At 52.8% G+C, this 26,372-nt stretch overlaps 2 protein-coding genes across 5 annotated transcripts in view; one reads left to right on the forward strand and one right to left on the reverse strand.

Moving 5' to 3' along the window:
* MORF4L1 (mortality factor 4 like 1) overlaps nt 1-26,372 on the reverse strand; it is a 62,894-nt gene that overhangs the window by 1,629 nt on the left and 34,893 nt on the right. The window contains exon 14 of one of the 3 annotated variants that reach the window (XM_082388534.1): nt 3,173-3,206. The exons of the other annotated variants lie outside the window; for them this stretch is intronic. Within the exon in view, the coding sequence (XP_082244660.1) occupies nt 3,188-3,206 (19 nt within the window). The 3' untranslated portion in view covers nt 3,173-3,187. Of the gene's footprint in view, nt 1-3,172; nt 3,207-26,372 lie in introns of those variants that run through there. 3 annotated transcript variants of the gene reach the window in all.
* On the forward strand, nt 6,704-26,317 carry CTSH (cathepsin H). 2 transcript variants are annotated; one of them, XM_082388554.1, is made up of 12 exons: nt 6,704-6,858; nt 10,583-10,614; nt 11,274-11,379; nt 12,943-13,013; nt 13,593-13,697; nt 16,255-16,341; nt 17,126-17,181; nt 18,961-19,042; nt 20,374-20,442; nt 23,018-23,124; nt 24,926-25,051; nt 25,862-26,317. In XM_082388554.1, the coding sequence occupies exons 1-12, from the start codon at nt 6,768-6,770 to the stop codon at nt 25,935-25,937; spliced, it is 1,008 nt and encodes a 335-aa protein (XP_082244680.1). In that variant the 5' UTR covers nt 6,704-6,767; the 3' UTR covers nt 25,938-26,317. The 2 variants fall into 2 exon arrangements, with proteins under 2 accessions (XP_082244680.1, XP_082244681.1); XM_082388555.1 differs by lacking the exons at nt 17,126-17,181; nt 18,961-19,042.

Below are 26,372 nucleotides of genomic sequence, written 5' to 3' on the forward strand. Positions count from 1 at the left end.
TACAGCAGCATTATTCAAAATAGCCAAAAGGTAAAAACAACCCAAATATCCATCAACAGATAAATGGATAAACAAAATGTGCTATACATACAATGGAATATTATTCAGCTTTAAAAAGGAGCAAAATACTGATACATGCTACAAGTTGGATGAATCTTTAAAACATTATGCTACGTGAAAGAAGCCAGACACAAAAGGTCACAGAGTGAATGGTTCCCTTTATATAGAGTGTTCAGAATAGGCAAGTTCATAGAGTCAGAAAGCAGGTTAATGGTTGCCAGGGGATTGGGGATGGAGGGAAGGAGGGGTGGTTATTTAATGGACGTGGGCTGTTCTTTGGGGGATGATTAAAAAAGTTTTGAAACTAGAGAGAGGTACTGCACAATGTTGCACAGTGTTGTGTAGGCATTAAATGCCTCTGAATTCTACACTTTAAAATGGTTAATTCATGGGACTTCCCTGGTGGTCCAGTGGTTAAGACTCCACGCTTCCACTGCAAGGGCCACGGGTTCCATCCCTGGTTGAGGAACTAAGATCCTGCATTCCACGTGGTGCGGCCAAAAATTAAAAAATAAAAATAAATAAAATAGTTAATTCATGTTATGTGAATTTCACCTCAAAAAAAAAAAAAGAGAGAGAAAGAACTGAATGTAACTGTCTGCTCATTAAAAAGTGCTCCAGATGTGATCAGAAATTATATCAGTTAATGGGATAACTCTGAATTATATGTATTAAAATGGTTAGTTGTATACTATATTGATTTCACTTCATTTGAAATAAAAAAAAACAGTAAAAAAAGAAAGGGGGGCAGGGGGTTGTTCAGAGAGAGTTTCTCAGAGGCACTGTCCCAAACTGGGCCTTGAAGGGCTAGAAACCCAAGGTTTCTAGCTGAGCGAAGAGTGGGGGCCCTGGGTGTCTCAGATGAGGGACAGTCTGAGCGATGGCTGAGCAAGTCTGGTGAGGCGTCTAGGGAGAGAGGGCACCAGGCAGGTGGCAGGTGGGAGGGGTCTGCCGGGGTCCCTGAGTGGCTGGCCGGGGAGTCACCCAGAGGTACCACAACAGAGCTTGATGGTGAAATCAGGCAGACTCCCTCTGGCCCAACCTGACGCTATTTTCATTCAGACAGCCCCTTATCAGCACTGATCACAGGATATGCCATAATGTATGTTTAGTGTGCAATTACTACCCACACTCAGATCAAGTGACTCATGGCCCAGAAACAGTCAAGGCCCATTTCTTATTGCCGGCATGGGAAGTCAGGTATGTCCTGCTCACACAGGACAGGGTCCTGGCAAACCGGCTGCTCCCCTTCCAGGTCTGGAGCCTCCCCACAGCCCCAACTGCTGTGCTTTCTCCTTCGGTTCCCGCCAAGCCTCGTGTCCACCCACAAACCCGTACACCCATTCTTGCTTCTCTCCAGCCCTCTCATGGCACCCGGAAGCCTCATCAGGAGGGGAGTACAGCACCTCCAAACCTCTCTCAGCCAGGATCCGAAGCCCCTCACATATCACCTTTAAAGCCACCAGAGTTTTATCGTCTAACTCAATAAATAACAACAGCAACTGCTACTGCTACCGTTTCTGTCCAGCTTGCAGCGTGTCAGGCTCTGTGTCTGAGCTCGAGCTCCTGGGTATTTTTACCTCCATTTCACAGAGGAGGGCAACATACAGGAAACCTGATTTTCAAAATATTTAACCACCGGTATGGCATGAATACTGACCACTCAGACTAACGGCCAAAACGGTGCAAACTGGCTGAAAATCAACCAGCTCTGCAGGACACTCTGCAAAATAGTAGAGGATAAAGCATAACAGTGTGTGATGCAGATGATTAATTCAGGAGTTCAGGAAGAGGAAGTTTCTGTGGAGGCAAGAGGACAAGGCAGGAGGAAGGGGGTGGAGGTAGGGCTGTGCCCCGGAGAGGGAGCTCACCTGTGGACTGGTGAGGAGTGCAGTGGCCGTGGACGCTGCAAACAGAGTAGGGATGTATCATAGAAGGTCTTAAGTGAAAACAAAGGAGTGTAGACGGGGAGAATGTGTGAACAATAAGTGACTGAAGGAGGCCCTGGAGGCAGACACGCTCTGGGCTCCAGCCCCTGAGTTCCTGCCTCCCCCAGATGCAAGAGTGAAGCCAACCGAACAGGGATAAGTTTCCCCTGCACAGGAGTACAGGGGCTTACAGAAAAGTCCAGAAACTGGTGCTCTGTCATAGGGCCAGGACAAGGGTGAAAGAAATGAGACATACCCCCTCAGGTGCAACATTTAAGGGAGGGCCAAAATACTCAGCCATGATATTTTTATTGCATAATATTTTAATGCAATATTTTAAAATAACAAAAATTAATGCAAAAATCTATGATGAACAAAATATCACACATGAAGAAACAAAACAATGACAGGATCAAACCCTATACTTGCTCAACATAACCTTACTGCATTCACCCCAATCCTGGCCATAATGAAACACAGCTTCTGGACTTTTCTGCAAGCCTTCACACTTTCTTGGTTGTGAATACAGCATCTTCAGGGCTTACAACCAAACCAGTGGTGGTTCCCATGTTCCCTGACTTCTTAGGGGACAAACAATGCCTTCTCATGCAGTTGGAGGACATTGTCAGGCTGACTTCTCTGACTCAGGGCAAGGGAAGTAACCAAGATGGCTAAACAGGATGTCTCCTCATCAACATTGGAACTAGCAAGAGGTCCAACTTCATATTACAATCCAACTGAAGTTGCTCTTTGATGCAGACTTATACACCTCCTGCATTCATTACATTTCCCACTCTACAAACTCTCTGGTCACTCATCTCTATATCCACTGATTCATCCTTCCACCCATCCCCATCTACCCATCCATCCACCCATCCATCCCATTCATCCATCCATCCATCCATCCACCCAACCATCCCACCCATCCATCCATCCTTCCTTCTTTCCAACCAAGCATCCATTTAGTCTTTCAACCATAAAGCCATTTTCCCATATATCCATCCATCCCTACTTCTATCCATTCATCCACTTATGCATCCTTACAGACCATCATCCACCCAAACCACTTAACCAAACCTCTGCTTACCTACTATGTAAAATCAGCATGTGGGTGTGAAAAGAGCTCCATCACCTACCAGCAGACCTACTTAACTTCTTCAAATCTAATTTCTTCATCGAGAAAGTGGCTGTGTGTATTCTCAAAGAACCTTCACAGGGCTGTTATGAGCATTAAAGAACAAAATCTGTGTAAATGGTAGTTATTGTAAATATTACATATTACATTATTATGGCAATTATTATTATTATTACAAGATGCTAGAGGTAGAGGGCAGAAATATAATAAATCTGGTGAGGGGCCCAGTTTTCCTGCCAGGATGTTGACTCTGACAAGTGATCTGGGAAACCAGTTAAAGCCGTAGGTAATAGCTGGGGAGGGGATAACGTTCTGAGGGGAAGAGGGGGATGACCAGCAGATTTGGCCTAAAGAAAAAGGATCAATGGAGGTGGGGTGGGCAATAACTCCTAGAACAGTAAGAAGGAGGCGCTGACTGAGGAGTCCAGGAGCTGTGGTTGGTTGGATGCCTGAGCTCTGCTGATACCTCAGGGAACTCTAGGCCTGGACAATCAGGAAGGCAGGCAGGCCTCCAGGCTCAGTTTCATTCACCTGCTTCCGTGGAGCAGGTGCCCACTCTTGTGGAGAACTCTGGGCTCAGTAAGCCAGGGGTTCAAACCCCAGCTCTCTTACTTATTAGTTGTGGGACCACAGATGAGTTACTTAAGTGTCTCAGTCACCTCATCTATGTCATGGGGGAAAACACCAATAGAATTAAGAAAGTTTATTCATGTAAAGCGCTCGGCACTGAGTCTAACACATCCCTAGAGGAGATAATGACTCCTGGGTGTGGAGGATAAGACCTGCTCTCCCCTCTTGGCCTCCCCAGACTCCAGAAGTGCAAAAATGGGGCACAGGAGCCCGAGACCAGGCCCAGCCCTCTATCACCAGAGACACCAGTCAGCCTGGGCCTTTCACCTGATGTACTGGTTTCCTATTGCTGCGGACCAGATTACTACAAACTTAAGAGGCTTAAAACAATGCAAATTTATTACCTCACAGGTGGAGAGGTCTGATGTCCACGTGGAGGGACTTCCCTGGCAGTCCAGTAGTTAAGACCCCCATGCTTCCACTGCAGGGGGCACAGGTTCGTCCCCTGGTCGGGGAGCTAAGATCCTGTTTGCCACGTGGTGTGCCCGGAAAAAAAAAAAGTCCACGTGGATTTGGCTGGTTCCTCTGCTCCAGGTCTCACACAGCTGAAAGCAAGAGGTCAGCGAGGCTGCCTTCCTTTCCGGCGGATGCCGCAGGACGAATCTGCTTCCAAGCTGATTGAGGTCGTTGGCAGAATTCAGCTCCATGTGGTTGTGGGGATGAGGTCTCCGTTTCCTTACTGGCTGTGGGCTGGGGTCATTCTCAGCTTCTAGAGGCCACTCACGGTCCTTGGCTCATGGCCCCCATCAAAGCCAGCCATGGTGGGTAGAGTCCTTCTCATGGTTCAAAGAGCTCTGACCTCCCTCTGCCTCATCTCTCTGAGCCTCCCGCTTTCCTCTTCTGCTCTGAATGGCCCCCGTGATTACATCAGGACCTCTCAGCTAATCCAGGATAATCCCCCCAAATCAGCTGACTTGAAGCCTAATTCCACCTGCAAAGTCCCTGCCCAGCAGTCTGTAGATTGTGTTCGATCAAATAACCGAGTGATGGAAGCTAGAATTCTGCCCACCATCCCTGGCTCAGCACTCTGTGTCCAGCACCAGTCCTCGACCTCCCCTCTGTGGGAATACAGAGGACCAAGACTGCAGAGAAACCCTCACAGAGGTGACGCCCGGCTGGAGCCAGAGGACCAGATGAACTCACCAAGAAAGTGGCTGCAGGGAGCGAAGGACAGAGAGAGAGCCCAAGACTGAGCCCGTATTTGGGGTGAGTCACTATTATGGTACCATGCTTGGGACCAGTGTTTTACCTATAACTAAACTGTAAAACTATATTTAACCACTCTGGGAGGCAGGGCACCTACTCCCATTTTACAGATGAGGAAACTGAGGTCCTGTGGGGGCGAACCACTGGCTTAGGTCACATGGTGAATCTGTAGTAGGACTAGAACAAACATTAGTCTATAACTGACCAGGCCAGTGCCTTTCACATCTCAGGCCTTCGGGAATGAACCACAAAGGAGGGTCACTGGAGACCCAGAACAGGGAACGAGTTTGGGGTCTGAGGTCTAATACTAGGGCCTTCAGTCCTGCCACTCTCCAGGTGGCTCAGATGGGCAGAAAGATGAGGTGGTTCTTGCACACCTGAAGGATAGGCCATCACAGAGGCTGGACACCTTTATCCCAAAGCCAGGGGCTTAACTTTCCAAATAGCAACCATGCAGGGTCTTTTCTCAGACATTTGCCTCAAAGGACACCCAAGGGGCATCCAGATAGGGGCTGATTTATAAACTGACAAAGATCTGCTTTATCTGAAAAGACAGTGTCTGCTGGCCCTGCTAACCTTCATGCAGATTCAGTGCCCACCCTGAGCGGTCACCTTGAAGCCCTGTAAGTACCGATTCCAGAGCCATACCCAGACCTGCTAGTCAAATCCCAAGACAGAACTCCAGGAATCTGCTTCCCCAGGAGCCTCACAGGCAGAGTCTGGCTGAGAACTAGGTTTCCTCCTGTCTGAGGGAGGGAGACATGAGACAGCTCACATCTGACAGGCCAGCCCTAACAGGCTCTGACCACACCGAAATGCCTCGGGCTGCAAAAGAGCAGGGTGAGCAAGTGCAGTAGGTCAAACCTGGGTTCAGACTCCCTCTGCACACTTACTGGGAACATTACCATCAACTCTTGGAGCCTCAGTTTCCCCATTTGTAAAATGGCAGGTCCACAACCTGCCACTTGGCAGGGTGATGACCTAAGTGAAGAACCTGGCCCCACTGCGTGCTTGACGGGTTGCTGCAGGCAGGTCTGATCATCCTCTCCTCTCCCTTCAAGCAACCCCTGTGCATGTTTCCTTCATTGGAGATGTTCATTGTTTTATTTATCGCACACCCAGACTCTTATAAATCATATTCTTCCTTTTTTCAGATTTGTAAAATAGAGAAAATGGCCCTACAGCTGCTAATAGGATTTCTCAGATTTGCAAAATAGAGAAAATGGCCCTACAGCTGCTAATAGGACTTTCTCAGCAGAAAGACTTTAGACTTTCTGCGGGGCAGGCGGGGGTAGGGGTGGAACAAGCTCATAAAAACAGCTATCTACTTCCTCTAGTTTAAGTTCATTCCAAGGCTCAAGGGACAACCAGGGGAATGTGATTAATGAGGGTGGGAGATGGGGGCTCTGGGGTGGGGACAGGCACCACCCTCGCCCATGGTGCCGGCCAGTCCCGACAGACCGGCAGATCTAGGACCCCGCCGGACGGAGCGGTCCAACTCTCCTCTGCCCTTCCTTGAGGAGAAGGAGAAAGGGGAGTGATGTGGCCAGGACAGGAGGTCGAAGGCGCTCCACTCCCACGAGCCTGGCGCTCGGAGCAGTCCTGCAGGGTCCCGCCTCCACCCCCGCCCCCCCCACCCCGGCCTCCTCCACCCGCCTCCCCCACGCCCGCCTCCCGCCTCCCCACCCCGTCCGCCGCCCGGCCCCGCCCCTCGCGCCCTCCCGCCCCCACGAGGCGGCTTTTGGCTGCCTGCCCGGGGCCTCTGGAGCCAGTGCGCCAGCCGAGTCGCAGCCGCAGCCACCGCCACGATGTGGGCCGTCCTGCCGCTGCTCTGCGCCGGAGCCTGGCTCCTGGGCCCCACCGCCTGCGGCGCCGCCGACCTGGCAGTGAGCTCCCTAGGTATGGGGACGAGCGCCCCCGGAAAGGGCCCCGGCAGGTCGGAGACTCGGGGGACCTTGTGCGGGTGGGGACTCGGCGCGGGAGCAGCCGGGCAGCGCATTTCCCAGGCCCGAGGCTCAAGGGCTCTGCGGGCCGGTAACCGGGATCCAGGCAGGGTGACCTGTGTGACGGGGAGGGGGGCGGGAGGAGGGGGAGGTTTGGAGGGCGGGCGTCTCGCGTGAGCAGAGGAGCGGGTGGCTAGATGCCCAGGGTCCCCCTTGCTCTGGGCGCTGCAGAGACTAGAACGCCACAGCAGTCTGCGGCCCCTTCTGCCCTCCACCCCCCATCTGGAGACTTAGAGGACGTTGATCTGCCCCTGCCGGAGGCAAGCAGGGACTTTCCAGCCTTTCCGAGTACCTTCCAGGGACTTGGCACATAGGGCATCCCCAGAGGTGCCTTGAGAGTTTGTCTGTACAATGGGCTGGACGGGCTGTTTGGAGGAGTGACATGCACTTAGAGCAATAGCAGTTTTAGCCCCCTGAAGACTGAGGGTGTTTGTTCCAAGGGCTCAGGGGGGTAAGGTCCAGCCCCAGGGCTCCCCTTTGTGGCCAGGTGGGCTGTGAGTGGCCCAGCTTCATGCTGCTCTTACACCCCTTCTATTGCTGGGGGTCCAGCCACCTCCCCAGGCTGAAGGCTCGCCCCTGCAGCCTCCCTCCTGCCCTGCCACTCCCCACCCTCAGCCTCTGCCCACCGCCCACAGGCTCTGACCTCAGCAGACCACCAGCCCCCTCACCCTGAGGACAAAGAATTGTAGCCAAAGAGCAGCCTGGGGATGGGACAAAGATCACTGGGGCTGAATCTTTTCGACCAGAATCTTGCCTTATTCCTCCCGACCCATTTGTCCAAGGAAGTCCCCCAGTCTTGCAGACCTGGGAGGACACCCAGCTCCAGCTCAGTCCCAACCTAAGGAAAACCCAGCTGCTCCCAAGCCAGGGCTTTGCTTATCCTGGCTGTGGCCTGCGTGGAGGAGGAGGGCTGGTGCTGGAAGCTGTCTTAACTCCAAAGCAGGGCTTGGCAAACTTTTCCTTATGTAAAGGGCCAGATAGTAAATATTTCAGGCTTTGTGAACCACACAGGCTCTGTAGCAGCTACTTGTGTTGAAAGCAGCCATAGGCAGTGTGCAAATGAATGAGTGGGTTGTATTCCCGGAAACTTTTACTTATAGACACTGAAATTTGAATTCAAATGATTTTAAGGTGCTACAAAATGTCATTTTTTAAAAACCATTTAAAAGTGTGAACACTTTTAGCTCGTGGGCCATACAAAAACAGGCTAATCCCTGTTCTAGATACTCCCACGTGGTCCCCGAGACAGGGCGGTGCATAAAGCATGTGTGCTTTCTTCCGAAAGTCACAATGGATTGAAATAGATCTATCTGAGGTTGTGGTGAAGGGTCACCAGAGATCTTTCTCGCCCAAGATCATCTCTGGCTTTTTCTTCTGCTGACCTCCAGCGAATGAGAACTAATACTGGGTTTTCACACCTGCTTGTTGCTTTTGAAACCTCTGGAGGCAAACACTGGTCAGTTGTCCTAAACCATCTGCCTTAAACCCTGGTCCTAAGTTGAGATCTGTCTTCCTCTGAAGCCATCAGCTGTAGCAGGGCCTTAACTAGGATTTGCAATCCTCTGAAACCCCACGCAGGGCATATATTGGGGAAATGTGCATTTCTTCCCCAGGGAAAATGGCTATCACTTGCTTTCTGGAACAGATCTGTGACCCACAAGGGGAGATCCTAAATTCCATAAAACAGAGATCTTCAAACTCTGGGGTGTGGATCAGTGGGGAAACACAAAAAAGTTCCAAGTGATACCGGCACAGACAGGGAATCTATTTCCAAACCCTTTACTTCCAAGAGAAGGGAGGACCTCACCGAAGTATCAGCTGCTGGGGTCCGAGAAATAATGTTGCGTAATAGAGCACCATGTGATTTGGGGCGTAGGAAGGAGTGCAAGGAATTGAATGACATTGCTCTAAAAATTGCCTTCTGTTCCCGGAAGCAATAAGCAATGAACAATCCTGTTTATTTGAGCAGAATTTCTCAGCCCTTTGAAAGGGCTGAGACAAAGACCAGAATTAATGCTAACCCATTCAAGAAAATAGGTAATATTCACCCATGAATATATAAATCCATGGGGAGGGGGGTTGTTAGTAAAGTTTAATTTACCTCATTAAGAGATGCCTTTCCAATACAAGTTTACTTTTTATGTTTAACAAATACTTTTCATAAGGTATATTTGACATGTTTTAATCAGTGTTAATAATGATGGTGATGATGATGACTTAATCCAGAATAAATTTTTATAATAGTTAGGGGTATATGGGTCACAGGAAGTAAAAGTAATTTAAATTTGTACTTTCTGTTCTTGTTGTTGCATAAAAGGATGCTAGAGCGACCAAGTGAAAACAGATGCTCCCTTAGGGTAAAATTCTGTGAGATGTGGATGGAGATGGGAGTTCAAGGAGAAAAAGAAACTATCTAAAATATCCAGCTCTTATAGAAGGGTTTGTTCATGTTATTGATGGTGGATATCAAATCATGATGGTATCATGGATCCTTTTGGCCAGCTTTAAAAGAATGATGTAACAGTCTTATTTTTATATGTCATTCTTTACAATAAGCTGGAATACATCCTTTGCAGCTATAAAAATTTGAAGTGCAGTTTTTAGATAACTTAAAAATGTACAAGGGTGGATATAGCAGGGGTCTACAAACGACTGGCGCTGCAGCCTGTTTTTTGTAAATAAAGTTTTATTGAAACCGTCACACCCCTTCGTTTTCACACACGAGGGCAGAGTTGAGTAGTTGTAACAGACTGTAGAGACAGCAAAGTCTAAGATATTTACCATCTGTCCCTTTAACAAAATTTTGCCCACACTTGGGATATATAGGTTTTTTTTTTTATAGGTTTTTAAATTAACTTCTTCCTGAAATATAGCGCAGAAAAATGCACAAATCATTAAATATGCATTTTAATGAATTTTCATAATCTAAACATACTCGTGAAACCAGCACCCAGATGAAGACATAGAACATCACCAGCACCCCAGAAGCCCCCTCTGTACCCCGACTAAGGATCACCACTATCCTGACTTTTTTTTTTTTTTTTTTTGTAAGTTTTTTTTTTAATAGCTACTTTATTTATTTATTTATTTATTTTTGGCTGTGTTGGGTCTTCGGTTCGTGCGAGGGCTTTCTCTAGTTGCGGCAAGTGGGGGCCACTCTTCATCGCGTTGCGGGGACCGCTCTTCATCGCGGTGCGCGGGCCTTTTACTATCGCAGCCCCTCCCGTTGCGGGGCACAGGCTCCAGACGCGCAGGCTCAGTAGCTGTGGCTCACGGGCCCAGCTGCTCCGCGGCATGTGGGGATCTTCCCAGACTAGGGCTCGAACCCGTGTCCCCTGCATTGGCAGGCAGATTCTCAACCACTGCGCCACCAGGGAAGCCCCTATCCTGACTTTTAATACCATAGGTTAATGGCGTGTAGTTTTTCAAAATTAATTTGGAGTACAAAAGTGGTAAGAGTTTGAGTTCCTCTTCACATTCAGCATTAGATAACACCATTTTTGGTGCTTTAAATTTAGCCCAGTTCCCTAAAATGCAAATCAGTTCTGATGTGCCCTACTTGGCTATAGACGTTACTGTAAGACACCCAGGCCTAATTTTTTTTTTTTCTTTTTTTGCAGAGATGTTTCACTTTAAGTCATGGATGGTGCAGGTCAGTGTCCAACTTCTTTCTCAAGTTTTTCATTTCACTAAGTTTCCTGTTATCAAACGAAACTGTGCTGGATTTGAGATAATAAAGAGGGGTTTTCCAACCCCATCTCCCTGGGTCTTTCCCAACTGGGAATCGGTCAAGCACTGGGAAAGATTCAGTTAAGTGAATTCCTTCCAAACAGTGGTCCCCAGTGATGAAGTTGGCTAGCAGCCTTTCAAGCCTTGAGATTCATTTCTGTATTTTGTATTCACGTCACATTGTGTGCTTGCTGCAAAATCAGTTGGAAAACACTAGTGTGCGTATTTTTGAAAAATGGTGATTTCTGCCATTAACTTGACCTAGTACCAGTTGCGGCGTCCAGAGGTGACCTGCACTTGGCAGGTCCTTCACCAGGGCCTTTTGATCTCTTGGCTGACTCTCTGGCAGCTGCATGGGCTTCATTCTGACCACAGGTCCCCAGAGGCAGTGGGGGGGTTGCTTTGTAACTTCCCGACTTTCACCACAGAGACCCAGGGCAGCTTTCTGCCTGTGATACAGATTTGGCCTGAGAATCGTGGCAGAAAGAAAACTTCCAATCCTCCTCTTAGAAAACAAAACTGTCTCCCTCTGGTGAGCTGCATCCTGTTTCTGTGACTTATTGCTGATGTGTTTTGTTTCAGCACCGAAAGACATACAGCTCGGAGGAGTACCACCACAGGCTGCAGGCGTTTGTCAGCAACTGGAGGAAGATCAATGCCCACAACGCCGGGAACCACACATTCAAAAGTACCGTGGGGACACCTTTCCTCCGGGCTTCTCGCCCGTGGCAGGAGGGAGCATCTCAGATCTGGAAGGAAATCAATGAGTGGTGCCACTGATTAAAGGGCCCACTAGGGGCTTGGGGTGGACGGAGCAGCAAACCAGGCTCTGAAGCTGGGCTTGGCTGACCTCAGATTCTGGCTCCGCCATTATTCTCTGAGATTCAGGGGGTTGTAGCTTTAGGACAATGCTGGTACCCCTGGATGGTTGTGAAGTTTACAGGGGGTGAACAGAAGCCCTGCCCTGTTCCTGCCATCTGCGGGTCCAGCCCAGATGCTGAGCCCCTGGATTGCTGTCGGGGCAGCCTCTTCAGAGACATGCCCTGGACTCGTGAGCAGCCTCTTAGGACATCTGCCTTCCCTCTGGGTTAGTTTCACTAGAAACACACACACACTGTGTGTATACTGAGGGCTCAGAAATGACGGCAGTGTCAGCTAAGTTGGTAATGTGGGCAAAAGCATGAGGTGGAAGGAAACCTGAGTTTGAATCTCACTTCTGCCCAATATTGACTGTGTGACCCCGCTGTGAAGTTTTACTTGACTGTAAAGTAGAGAGGATAACACTCCCCTCGCGGGTTAGGAAGACTGAAGGAGGTGGCAGGTGGGCGGGCACTTGGCGCAGGTGTGCTGGTTCTGTACCCTGCCGTTCACCAGACTCACTGATGGGGTATCTAAAAATATGGGTGCCCAGGCCCCACCCCAGACCCATTACGTCTGCATCTCCAGGGTGCAGCCCAGACATTTGTACTGTTGAAAAGCTCCTCCATGGGACTTCCCTGGTGGTCCAGTGGGTAAGACTCTGTGCTCCCAATGCAGGGGACCCGGGTTCAATCCCTAGTCAGGGAACTAGATCCCGCATGCATGCCACAGCTAAGAGTCCTCATGCTGCAACTAAAAGATCCCACATGCGGCAGCAAAGATCCCGTGTGCCACAGCTAGGACCTGGCGCAGCCAAAATAAATAAATATTAAAAAAAAAAAAAGAAAAGAAAAAGAGAAGGCAAGCTCCCCAGGGAATTCTGAAGCACAGTGAGGTTGACCTTGGTATATTGAATTACAGTTGACCCTTGAACAATGCAGGGTTAGAGGCACCGACCCTCTGCACAGCTGAGAATCTGAGTATAATTTATAGTCTGCCCTCCATATACACGGTTTCTCTGTATACCCAGTTCCTCTGTCTCCACGGTTCTGCATCCAAGGATCCAACCAACCTGGGATCATGTTGCACTGCAGTATTTACTATTGAAAAACATCTGTGTATAAGTGGATCTGCCCAGTTCAAACCATGCGGTTCAAGGGTCAACTGTAAAATCAACTATTCTTCAATAAAAAATAAATTAAAAAAAAATTATTTGAAAGGGTCACCTGTACATGACATTTAAAAATTTAAAGGAGCCAAGTTGCAGGGGGCTGTAGATCAGACACACGTGAACGTGGGGTTTCATTATTTTTTCTCTTTATTAGTGACTTACTGAGCTCCTCTTTTTTTTGTGTTTCTTTGTTTGTTTATGGTTTTTCCTTCTCTTTTTCAGTGGGACTGAACCAGTTTTCAGACATGAGCTTTGCTGAATTAAAACGCAAGTATCTTTGGTCAGAGCCTCAGGTGGGTGTTACTCATTGTGACCAAATCTGAGTCTTTTCGCTCAAACCTTTGGAATAAGCTCATAGCCGGCTCTGCTTCCAGAGCGGCTCGGCCCCTCCCCAGCTGCAGCTGGGGGCCCCCAGGTTCTTGGGGGATCCAGACATATCAGCCCCCAGCAGTTCGTCAGTCCATGCTCATGGCCTCATGCAGACCCCAAACTTAGAGTTGCTGGAGAAAATACAGTTGCCCCTTAAAACTGAATTTCGGATAAACAACAACTAATATTTTAGCATAAGTATATCCTAAATATTGCACGGGACAGACACTACAGGCTTATTCATCATTTATCTGAAATTCAAATTTAACTGGGTGAACTGTATTTTTATTTGCTAAATCTGCCTGCCCTGTCCTAACTACCCCCAATCTGGGCTCCCAAAAGGACCTGTCATTTAGCATTTGGAACCAATAGGTGGGGGTGGGATGGTTCTGACAGCTACAATCTTTCTTATTCTCTCTTGGTGATTCCACTTGAATTACATACTTTTCCATCGAAAAGGTTTCTCTTCTTCCCCCTGAAAAAAATGTAATTCGTTGTTTCAGAATTGCTCAGCCACCAAAGGTAACTACCTTCGGGGTACTGGTCCCTACCCACCCTCCATGGACTGGCGGAAAAAAGGAAATTTCGTCTCACCAGTGAAAAATCAGGTATGTATGACAATCCCCACCTTTTCCCCCCCCAAACAGCCACATTCTCAGACAGTATGCCAGGAAGAAAAACTCAAAAGAATCCCAAAACACAGAGAGTATAGCCCCAACTCTATTTTTTTTTCTCATCATCTCTCTAGCTGCCTTCCTCTGAAAGGCTGGGAGGTCATTGTTTTTATGGATGGCTCTGGGGGATAAAAGCGTATTTCTTCACTGGGCTAAAGTTTACCCATCCCCCATGTTCCACCCCACTGTCTAAAGTTCCCCATTGGCCATAGGTCTCTTCTACAGTCTCCCAAAACATCACGTTCTCTGTGCCCTTCAGTAACTGCACACCGGGACCCCGTTCCTACTGCCCATACATCTTTTCTTCTCTGTCCTCCATATGCTGCACAAGGCACCAGGGTCCAGCCCCTCCCTGGCTGGCTGCTTCCCACAAGGGAGCTGCAGGTGGTTAGTGAACAGAATGGAACCCAGTATTTCAGACGTGTTCTCAGGAGCGCCCCCTGCAGGGCACAGCGTGCCTGGCAAGGGGAGTGGCGGCGTCTTCCCTGCCCTCACAGAGGTGAGGACTGGGCCGCTGGCTGGAGAGTCCCAGCACATTGCTCTGTCCTGGAGAGTCTGGACCCACCCCCTGCTGTCCCCCGGAAGTGACAGTGCAGTGGCCTTCTTCAGGAAGATGCCGACCTCTCGATCCCAGGAAATACAAGGTGAAGGTTTCCCTCCTGGAAGCACTTTGCTTTCCACTGAAACTCTCCATGAGCAACATTTTCTCCTTTTCCTTAAAGCCACATGGCACAGCTCCAAATCCTCCCAGGCTCACTGGGTTCCCAGAACCTGCCTAGTGATCTAGACGTTTAAACCAGCACCCGGAAGCCAAAACAAGTCTCCCCTCCCAGCAGTCGGAGGGGTAGAATGAAGTCAGCCCTCTGCCCCAAGCCCCAAAGGCAGCTTTTAGACCATCTGAGAATTCCATGACCGTTCAAAGCAACAAGCGTTAAATGTGGAAGTCCGAAACCAGCTCACCCTTTGGGCAGGTGAGAAGGGGAAGTCTGCCAAGAACGTTCCGGGTCCTTGTGTTAACTGACCCTCGGGCAGGACGGAGCCCCGGGGTGGAGGGGCCAGAACAAGGCGATTACCCTCACGGGTGTGTGTGGTCTCTCGCTGTAGCCACCATGCGGTTACAGATAACGGTGACCGGATCTGACATTAGCTCAGCAGCCTTGAGGGTTTCTCCCTTTACAGAGGAGGAAGCGCTGAAGGTACAAGGCAAGCAGATGACAGAGGGCCCTTCCACCCAGGTCTCTGCTCAAGGCCAGTGCTGGCCACTCGGCCCTGTCCTGCCTCCTGCAGTGGTGGCCAAGCCCAGCCTCTGACCAGCCAGAGACGCTCTGACCAGGCCCTCCCTCCCTGCCGAGGGAAGGCTTTGAGAGAAAGAACTGGGGGCAGGGGTAGCGTGAAGGCTCTTTCCAGGGAGACAAGCAGTGAGGACTCAACAAGGACAGTGAGGAAGGGAATCTTAGGAGACGTTTCAGAAGTAAAATATGGAAGACTGAACCAGCAAGGGGCAGAAAAGAGACCAAGATGCGGCTGAGAGAAAAACACAAACAGCAGCTAATATTACGGAGCCCGTGGGGTAACTGCACGACGGGCAGGATCTCATCTACCCCTCTGACAAACAGCCCTGTGAGGCAAGCACGGCTGTTCCCATGTTACAAATGAGGAGACCGAGGGTCAGAGGGGACAGCAGCTCGCCCAGGTCACACAGGGGGTGTGGGGCAGAGCTATGATTTGAACCAGGCTGGCAGGCTCCAGCGCCCGACTCTGAGCCCTCGGGAGGCGCCGGGAGGAAGGTGGCCGGGCAGCGGCAGTGACCGTGGCAGAGGACGGGGAGATGGACGGATGGGGCAGGACACGCAGAGTCTGAGGGGTTTGGGGCGTATACGGGTGGGATCATCTGGGAGACAGGATGTCTGGGCCTGGGTGGAGGTCAGGGCCGAGGCAGGGTTTGGGGAGTTGTCAGTTTAACAGTTAGGACTGTGGGTGAGATTGGAGGTGGAAAGGTGAGAGAGAAGGTTCTACAAACAGGACTCTGGCGAGTCCTTCTGTTGGAAGACAGTGGGAAGAAGAGGAGCCAGCATAAGATTCAGAAGTAGAGGGACTTGCCTGGCGGTTGAGTGGTTAAGACTCTGCGCTTCCACTGCTGGGGCACGGGTTCCATCCCTGGTCAGGGAACTAAGATCCCGAGTGCCAAAAAAAGATTCGGAAGAACAGAAGAGCACAGAATGGGGTCGGGAGGGAGGGCTCTGGCCGTGTAGGCCGGTGGGGATTGGTAGCGAGGGTTGGGAGTGCACGGGCGCTCGTCACCGGTGGCTGCTGCTGCTTCCCCTGTGCAAGCCTCGGCCTCCTCATCTGCAACACGGGGAGAAGGATGCCGGCCTCGCAGGCCTCGTGAGGGTCAGAGTGGACAGTGTGGGCCAGGGCTTTGTCAGCTGAAGTCACGGGAGCCCGAGGGGTCCTGGTCCCTGACCTCCCTCCCCCTCCCCTTGGCCTCTAGGGCAGCTGCGGCAGTTGCTGGACCTTCTCCACCACCGGGGCCCTGGAGTCTGCTGTCGCCATTGCAACTGGGAGGCTGCCCTCTTTGGTGAGCGATCAGCCATGGTGCCGGTGCCGGGGGAGGGACGCGGAGGAGGGGTCACAGCTTCGCTCCAAGGCCTGATTCGGAGGGCCAGGCCTGGGCCGTCAGGCTTCTTTGTGGCTTTAGCTGACAGTGCCATTTCAGTTGGACTTCAGGTGTCCCAGCCTCACGGACATGCAGCGTGCAGACCTCAGCTGACACTTCAGAAGGAATGAGGCTTGTAGAGGAAATGGCCCAAGGGCTCATCCCTGGGTGGGTCGGGAGAGTTCCTCGGTGTGGCCACCTGGGGCCTTCCGAGAGCAGAGCCTGCCTGGGAGGCAGCCCTGTAGGAGCTGGGCCCCCTCTAAAGCTGGTCACCTTCAGGCAGGGAAGAGCGAGCGGGGACCCCTGAGCCCCCGGAGTGAGGGGTGACTGCACAGCCGCTGCCTCCTGTGTGGGGAAGAGGGGCGGGCAAGGCTGGCGAGGGCCACCAGCAACCGGCTTGAGGGAAGGCCCGTCCCCTCCCCCTCCCATCTGCCACCACGGGACCCCAGGAGCCGCACGTACGTGCACACCTTCAGGGCCCCCCGCGCCCTCTCACCTCCCCGCTTGGCTGCCAGGCCGTCGCTGAGCTTCTCCCCAACAGAGGCCGGCTCCTGGGCTGGCACCTCAGACACACAGAGACAGCCCTTGCCCTCGGGGAGCTTACAATCTGGTGCCCTTGAGCCCGGGCGGGCGGGGCCGCAGGCGTGGGTCGGCTCGGGAGGCGCTGGAGGCGCTCAGCTCACCGGGCTTGCGTTCCTCCCTCCAGGCCGAGCAGCAGCTGGTGGACTGCGCCCAGAACTTCAACAATCACGGCTGCCAAGGGTACGGCCCTGACTGGGGGGGCCCGAAGCCCCTGCTCATTTCCCGGGGTCACTTCTGTCGGGCCTCGTAAGGGCTGGGCACTGCCACAGCCTCTGCCCTCGGTGGGAGCAAAATCGGCCCCGCTTGTGGAGGGGGACGGTCACCTCACACGCCCAAGGTCCCTCAGCTGGAACGGGCAGAGCTGTAATGCAAGCCCAGGCCTGGCTGGTTCCAGGATCCGTCCTCGTTCCCTGGTGTCACCCGGATTTCACCCCACAGCACGTTTGGCCTCACCGGCCACCAAGGCCTCTGGGCGAGTGGCCAAAAGAATTAATAGAATGAGAAGCACGTCATCCTCCAAAACCAAGATCCACACACAGGTGTCTGGCTGGCCTTTCCACAAGTTCTCTAAAGCTCTAGCCACCCCAGCTCGGCGGGCCGCGTGGAGGAGCTTTCCTGTAGATGTGGTGCAGGGTTCAGGCATAAAGGCTCTGCTGGGCCTGCTTTCCTGGCCCTTTTTTTTTTTTAATTTATTTTTTTGGCCATACCACATGGCTTGCGGGATCTTAGTGCCCCGACCAGGGGTCAAACCCGAATCCACAGCAGTGAAAGCACCGAGTCTTAACCACTGGACCACCAGGGAATTCCCCTGGCCCACGGGTTCTTAGGGATTTACCCACGTTTCTCCATGTCTCCAGCCCTCATCTCCTCCTCACGTGCTCTGAGACCTTTCCTCGTGATGAGCGGCTTTCCCAGCACACACGTGTGTAAAGCCAGGCCCTCGTGCTCCCCTAGAGCACGCTCCCAGCCTCGCCTCCCCTCGCCTACCTGCGGCCCATCCCTCTCCCGGGCGAGTCCTGGGCAGGCCTGGTGCTCCACCTGACAGAGCCAACACGAGGGCCTGCACACTCGGGCTGCGTCTGGGAGTCGGGGGTGAAGTCACGGCCTAGTTGCTGACCCACCATCATATCATGGTTAGCTTCATGGCTTTTTGGTCTCTTTCCTCTTTGCAACTTATAAACACCACCCATCACAAGTCTGAAAGGGCATCCTGGGGCCCCACCATTTTTCCAAGGGACCTGTTTGCTTTGGTTTACTTCATTTTTTTGTTCATTCAGCAAATACGACAGCACTTGCCCTGTACGTAGGCACGAGGGATACAGCAGCTGATGTTCTAGCTGTGCCACAGGTGGGGTGGTGACAGATGCTCCGGACAAAAACCAGAAGGGACAGGAGATTGATGGGGAGTTGTGGCTGGGTAGCTGTCGAGTCTTCTTTACTCCAGGAGGCAACACGAGGTAGAAGAAGATCCACCTTTGGAACCAGATCCTGGCTGTAGCTTTGGGGCCCTGGGCAAGTTGTTCAGCCTTTCTGAGCTTCAAGAAATAACAGCAGCTACCTCCCGGGGTTCTGAGGGGTTGGAAAGTCATGTTTGCAGAGCACCTGCCCAGGCGGGGCCCAGTGGGCACAGTGGTGGCAATGACCAGTCAGCTGGGCAGATCCTGTTGGGTCCTGTTCCTGACAGAGTGAGGGGCCTGGCTTCCAGAGGTCTGTGTCCCACGGAAGCACGTGTGGCTGGACCTTGGACCCTCCTTGATAGCCTCTTCTGAGTCTGCTGAGCTGTATCCTGAGGCCAGGCAAACAGGGTGGCATTGCTAGCCCCTCGGAGACTTCTCTGCCCCTGGGACATGCCCCAACCACGGCCTCCCAGCCCTGCCAGGGCAAACGTCTGGCAAGCTCCAGCCCCTACCTCCATCGGGGCCAGTCCCAGGTGGGCACAGCTGTGTGTGCTTCTTGCAGGGGTCTCCCCAGCCAGGCCTTCGAGTACATCCGGTACAACAAGGGCATCATGGGTGAAGACACCTACCCCTACAAGGGCCAGGTAACTCTGGGCAGCCTGGGCTCCGTCTTCTTGGTCTGCAGTGCTCCCCGTCTCCGTTCTTGTCCCAGCCTTGGAACACATCTCTTCCCCCGCACCCCGCTGGAGGACTCCCCACTTCCACCTGGATTCTCAGAATTGTCTCTTGCAGCTCACTTTTTCCCCCTCCTCTGCTTGCCCAAGCCCCAGCTGTCAGCCAGCCGGGGGCCTCTTAGCGCCCTATGTGTGGCAGCACCATCAGGCTGCCCCACCCTGCCGTGAGTGCACCGGGACGCCGTCTGTTGGCTTCTTCCCTCCCCGTTCGTGTGGACAGCACTCCTGGGCCCACACCCACTTTGTCCAGGGCCTCCCCTGCCATCACCTCAACCCCGCCTGTGCACGGCTGGGCACCTCGACTGTCCCACAAACCCGGGATTCCTCCTGTATCTCCCCTCTCAGCGATGGGAGGACCACCCTTCCCTAAAATGTCTTGGTGGCCGGTGGTCTGTTCTTGGGGCGGCCCCCTGACCCAGACCTCACCTCAGTCAGCCTTCTGACCATCCTAGACCTTCTCGCATCTGCTCCTTTGGTCCATCCTGTGTCCCCGCCTGCACTCGGACCTTGGCTTCCCTTCACCCTAGATCACTGTGGGTGCCCTCTCCTTGGGCCCCCTCCACCCAGGGGCTGCCAGAGTGGCCTCTGAGACTCAGCTCTGACCACACTCTGCCTTGTTCAGAACTCTTCAAAGGCCCCTCAGGGCCTGCAAGAGAAACTCCAGACTCTTTTCGAGTCCTGCCCTCCCCCCACCTCACGCAGATCTGTCTTCCCAGTCTTGTCTTTTACTTCACTCTCCCCTTCATAAGCCCTCTGCCTCCACCCACCCACTTGCTGGTTCCTAAACGTCAGGTCCTGCCTTCTTGTCATCCTGACCGTCTCTCCCGCCTCAGAAGGGCTTGATCTTCCCTCCGTGTGTCCTCTGCGCCTGCCTCTTGTGGGTGAAGTTCCTTGGGCTGAGACTGGCCCGCCCTTCCCCTGCCATGCAGGCTCTTACTCGGCTCCATTTCTCGACAAGCTTCCTTGGACTGGGCCAGGCCCCTTCCTCGTGCTCCCAGCAGGTGCCATGCGAGCCCACCTCTGCCAAAGCCAGCACAGGACCATTTCCTCCCACTAGACTGTGAGGTCCTTGAGGACAAGGAGGCCTCTAATTCTCTCATAAGTGACCTCATCACCCAGGCCCTGGGACCTGTAGCTTTTGCTTTATAAATGTTATCAAATTGCATAGGGGAAGCCTGAAGTCTCAGCCTGGGGCCGAGCATCCCTAACCTGTATTCCATGACCTTTGCCACCCTGAACAGGATGGTGACTGCAAGTTCCAGCCCAGTAAGGCCATTGCTTTTGTCAAGGATGTAGCCAACATCACAATGGTGAGTACCGATCCTTCTCTCGGATAGGGAATGTGTTCTGATCAGGAGGCCAGTCTCCACTGCCGTCAGATGGCCAACGGGCACTGCAGGGCAGCGTTTCCGAGCAGCACATCACTTTGATTCAAAAGTTTTGATTATCCTTGAATCTCAGTCACTGTGACGGGGGCAGGGTGGAAGACAGAAGGGAAAGAGCAAGAGACTGGCAGTCGAGTGCTCTGGTTCTGACCTGGGTCTGTACAGCTCTTCCATCTTGTGTTTCAGTTTTCTTGTCTGTAAAATGCAAGCAGTAATCCCCATCCTACCAAAGAGGATGTGAGGATGTGTGTGATATCAGGCATGTGTGTGAGAGATTGAATGTGAATGCACAGAGTGAATGTGCGTCAGTCAGGATAAACCAGCTTATGCTGCAGGAACAGCTGCAAAATCTGGATGGCTTAAAACAATCAGATTTTATGTCTCATTCATGTGACGTGTCCCTTGGTTTAAGCAGGGCTGTTCTCTGTGTCATTGGCTTCACTCCAGGACCCAGGCAGAGGGAAAGAGAGTGGTAAATTATGCACTGGCGCTTAAAGCCAAAACAAGTTACACAGCCACGCCTAACCTCAAGTGGATGGGCAAGTGCAGTACTTCCATACTGCAGTACAGTACAAACCATACTCTGTCCGAGAGGGAGCTGGAATAAGTGTGAACAGCCCTCGTGACTCCACTGTTTGCATGTTTGCAAGCATGGGCGAACATGCATAAAGAGTGAAAGAGTATTTCCACGGGTGTGTGTAGGTGTGACATGTGCTGATGAGAGCAGGAGGCTGAGGGCGTGTGCCCACAAATGTGTGCATAAATCACAAACGTGGTGTCTGTGTAATGACAGTAGCTACCATTTAATTAAAGCATGGGCCATGCAGTCAGCAACAGTAATGAAACTTATGGAGTGCTGACGGGAGCTATACCAGCCACTTAACATGTATTATCAAGACAACCCTAGGAGATAAATGTCATTATCACCTTCATTTTATAGGTGAAGAAAGGTTCAGAGTGGTTAAGTAACGTGCCCAAGGCCACAAAGCTAGAAGTGGAAGCTGGATTTGAACGGAGACCGTGTCATTCCAAAATCTACACCCTGTAGTTGGGATGTTTCTGACTATGGTAGATTTATCTTCAAACAAGAGCCAGTTTCTCTTAGATACACTCACCAAGGGCTGAACCACTCTGGCCCATTCGTATCCCATTAGGCAGTGAACCAGGAGCTCAAAGGTATCCCTTTTGCCTGGTGCCCAGGAGAGCCTTGCCCATGGCACCTGCAGGGCCCTAAGAGCAGGCCAGCACTGGCGTCCGGCCCTCCTTGGCAGGGCCGAGGGATGCCCACGGGAACGGCCGGCCCCACGACATGCTCCCCCTCTTGGTGAGCAGGCCTCCGTGCCTTCCTGGTCTCATCTGCCCTGACCTGTCTGCGCTCACAAGGCCTTTTCTGAGCACAGGGAAGCAAGCGGCTTGCTTACCAGGCAGCCGTTTGCTCTTTGCAGCTGGGTCACTGCCTGCCCCTCCAGGGAGGTAGGACGGACGAAGGGCTGGTGCCCCAGCCCCTCCAGCCTGACCCTCCCTCAGCAGAGCCCTGGCCTCAGCTCACCCTCATTTCAACTCCCTAAGTCTCCAGCCAGGGGAATGGCCTGTTGTCTTGTCTGGTGGTTAGCTCACGCTAACCCAGTGGGTCCCAGCAGGGATGCTTTAAGAAATCCTGCTGCATGGGACCCACCCTGGAGATGCTGATGTAATCGTCTGGGGCGCGGCCTGGGCACTGGGATTTTGTAAATCTCGCCCCGGTGATTGCAACTGCTGCTCTCGCCCAGTCTCCGCAGCTCTGTTCCAAAGCCGCAGCCTCCAGGAAGCCTCTGACTTCCTCACGCCCACCTTCCCCATTGGACGGGATGCATCCTCCTCGGGCACACACACACATTTCTACCACCGTCTGGGCCTTATCTGCTCATGGACTTCTAACCTCTGAGTTCTACCAAAAAAAGCTCCTTAGACTGGCTTTGTGGGTGCAGGGTGTCCTGAGGGTGGGAGTGGGTGAGTCACACCCATGTCTGCACCCACTGGAGCCCCTGGTCCACGGGAGGGCCTTGGCATGTGGCTGTGAGTGAGTGAGCGAATGAGTCCACGCTGCACCCTGGGCTTGACCCGGAAGGGTGCAGGATTCCCTCGGAGCAGAGCAGGGAGGGGGAGAGAGATGAGCGCACGGTCCAGCCCAGCAAAGCCGAGGGAGGTCACAGGGGAGCCACAGTTTGGGAGGAGGGGCCCATAAGCCAAATAAAAAACCCCAAGGATCCCGGCCATTCAGGTGCAAGAAGGCAGGGGCCCCCATACCAGCCCCCAATACCCAGGGCTTGGCTCTGCTGTAAGGAAGGGCAGCTCCCCCTTGACGGCAGCTTTTTGGTCTAAAACAGACTTCTCTTCCCTCCTCAGTATCATCGCTTTGAGCCTCTGTCCCCTACTTTGGGGCAAAGGGCCATATTTCGCAAGTGGGGTGGGGAGGTGGCAGAGGCCACGTGTGTCCACCTGTCGGTCCCTCTGTCCACAGAACGACGAGGAGGCGATGGTGGAGGCGGTAGCCCTGTACAACCCTGTGAGCTTTGCCTTCGAGGTGATTGATGACTTTCTGATGTACAAAAAGGGCGTCTACTCCAGGTGAGCCGGGGAGGGGCTGGGTGGGCATTTCGCACCTTCCGCCAGTGCATCAGCCTGCAGCCCTGAAGGTCAGGATCCTCGGTCCCCAAGTGGGAGGAGGAGAGGCGGTCACATGGCTGGTCAGGGCTGGGGTCCCGGGCCCCCATTTGAGCCCAGAGCTCACCCTTCCTCAGCAGAAGAGCTGCCTCTCGTGATGAAAACCTGTGTTCAGAAATTTGAAGATGTGAAATAGGAAATAGCTGCTCTCAGACACCAGAATCCCGTGCTGAAGCCTCCACCGCAGGGTTTTTCAGGAAACCCGAGTTCTCTAACACTGGTTTCGTCTCACCCAGGCCTCTTGCCTGTTTTGCAATGTGAGTTCGGCCACTTCCGGTAGCATCTCCTTCATGGCCTTCTTGTCATCTGGCCATTCCTAAGTGCAGGTGTTCTCCAGGGCTTTCTCCTTAGCCCTCTGCCCTCTTTTCACACACTCCTTGAACCCCACGGCCAGCTGTTTGCTGAGAAATTCCAAGTCTCCATCCGCCAGCCTGGTCTCTGCCGGGCGTTAGACCCACAGATCTAAGGGCCTCCCCGCCACATCAAGCTGGATGGCCCGTGGAAACCTCAGATCCTGCATGTTTCCGTCCCTCACCAGACGCTGCCCCATTAACACTGCTCAGAAGCGTGCTCTCTGCTCCCTCCCCGTGTCTCTGCCCACCGTTCCCTCCTTCCTGCTCTGTCCTTGTGCCCTCACCGCTGGTCCATCCTCCACTTGGAGCCAGAGTCAGTCTTCTGGAACACCCTTCTCGCCACACCAACTTCTCCATCCTTCAGCGTCTCCCCACCGTCCCGTGTCTTAGCTCGGCCGGGGGAACCCCCGTGTTCTGGTCCTTCTTTCTCCAAGCTCATCTCCCGTCAAAGCCACCCGCGTCCTCCCTGTTCCACCCCATGCCCCTGCCCCTGCCCCACTGAAGAGCTCGTAGTTTTATGCGAGTCCCCTGCCTCCCCAGGGAAGCCTTGCCCCTGCCCCACCCCGTTCCCACCTGGTTGGATCCCCTCCCTCGGGCTCCTGTCAGCCCCCCAGCTGTCACAGCCCTCAGTCCACTGTACAGAAGTAGCCTCTCTGCCATCCTGCTCCCTGCCGAAGGAGGCATGCTAAATCCAGGAGCAGAGTTTTGCACACTGCTGGTGTCTCGCACCTTGTCCCCGGGCCAACAACTCAGTTACACATCGGCTCAGTGATCACATGACCACTGCAGTTTGTCCTATTGAAATTTTCAGAATGTCCTCATGAGAACTAGTTCACTAGCTAAAATGAGAAACCTGTGTAATTGTCCCAAATACAAGGTAATCTTAAAAGGCAACAAAGCAATGCCATGTGAAACTCCAGCTGGACACTGTTGCCCTCAGAAGGTGCAGCAGGAGGGCTGCTCTCTCCTTGTTATGAAAGAGGCATCGGAAAGCATCAGGTGTCAGAGCTGGGCCAGCACCGCGCTAAATCTCGCTCCCTTGGGTGAGCAGAACCCAAGGGGCTGAAGAGAATACTTCTCTTGCCCTGTGACTAAACGAGAGTTAATTCACCACCTTAAATGCCTCCCAGTCCCCACTTTGGGAAACGTTGCTCTAATTCACTTGTTGGATGTGATCGAATCACCTTTTTTTTTCTTTGGTCGTGCTGCACAGCAGGCCGGATCTTAGTTCCCCGGCCAAGGATCCAACCCACGTCCCCTGCAGTGGAAGCGCAGAGTCCTAACCACTGGACCGCCAGGGAAGTCCCACATATTTTCCATATTTTCAAGCCTTTTTCATTTTCACTTTCCAGTACTTCCTGTCATAAAACTCCAGATAAAGTAAACCACGCAGTCCTGGCTGTTGGGTACGGAGAAGAAAATGGGATACCCTATTGGATCGTGAAGAACTCTTGGGGTCCCCAGTGGGGAATGAAGGGGTAAGCAGCTTCCAGGTCCCGTGTGCTGGGAGGGGGCATGACTGCTCAGGTCTGGGGGCCCTCGAAGTGTGCAGGGGGTCTCCTCCACCTCAAATGTGGCTTTCAAGAAGGGGCTGCTCACCACAGCCTTTAGCCCAGGCCAGGAAGAGGGGAGCGTGAGGATGTAACCCTCACATCCCGAAGAACCCTCCAGCAGCCCCTCTCCCATCCTGGACCCCCGATTTTGATGACTCTGTGTCCAGAACAGGAGTCCATTTGGCTCAGGAGGTTCTATGACCACCACTAGGAAACAGTTCACAACACAGGGCCCTACAGGGACTAAGCCAGCGTCTGGGAGGGCCTGTGGGTGAGAAATCCAAGCACCAAGTTTACCCGATGGCTGACAGCCCCTCCTGGAATGGGGCTGGAATCAGGTGGCCTGGGTACATACCTTGATGGGACTTTGTCCCTGTCTTTTCTCTCAGACTCCGTGTCCTCATCTGAAAAGGGGGTTTTCATCTGTTACCCGAGTGGTCCCAGTGGTGACTAAATAACTACGTGAGGGCCTAGGCAGGGCTAAGAACGGGGCCCTCAGGAAACTCTGGGACAAGTGAGATATGGACAAAATAAGGAAGAGAGTTCAGGTGGCAGCCAGGTCAAGGGAAGGAGAAGTTACTCACAGGTCAGAGATTTCCTGGTGGTCAGAATAACCCAGTACTGCTGTTTTGTGAGTAAATTCAGAGGGCCTAATCCCTGGAGTCAGACCTTGGTTCCGGAAGGGCCCGTGGAGAGGAAGCCGCCCGCCAGGCCTCAGCCCCTCCCCCTGCGCAGGTACTTCCTCATGGAGCGTGGGAAGAACATGTGCGGCCTGGCAGCCTGCGCCTCCTACCCCATCCCCCTGGTGTGAGCCGGGGCGGCAGCAGCAGCGACTGGTTGGTGGATGGAGGGAGGACCGGGCAGCCTGGGGCCTAAAACCCTGCCCTGGAGGAAGTGAGCAGTGGGAGACCCCCCCGCCCAGGGCCCCTCACTTTGTGCCCTCACCCCGGCCCGAGCCTGGAAACCCAAAGAAAACGACGAGGAAGAATTCCATGGAGCAACAAGCCCACGCCGTCTTCTGACACAGAGGTCACCACCAGCCATGTGCCTTAGGCATGGTTTTTAACTGACTCAGCCCCACATGGACCAAGAATGTTCTTTCTTCCCAGAAGGGCTGCTTCTCCCATTTGGAGGAAGCTCCACGGACAGTCTTTTCTGTGGTCTTTATTGAATAAACCTTCAGTGAGCACCTCCCTGAGTCAGGCTGTGTGCTGGGGCCTGGGCCTGCCTCCGGGCCCTGGCCTCC

Source organism: Balaenoptera borealis (assembly GCF_965194805.1).
Source record: "Balaenoptera borealis genome assembly, chromosome: 3".
Classification (NCBI taxonomy): Eukaryota; Metazoa; Chordata; class Mammalia; order Artiodactyla; family Balaenopteridae; genus Balaenoptera; species Balaenoptera borealis.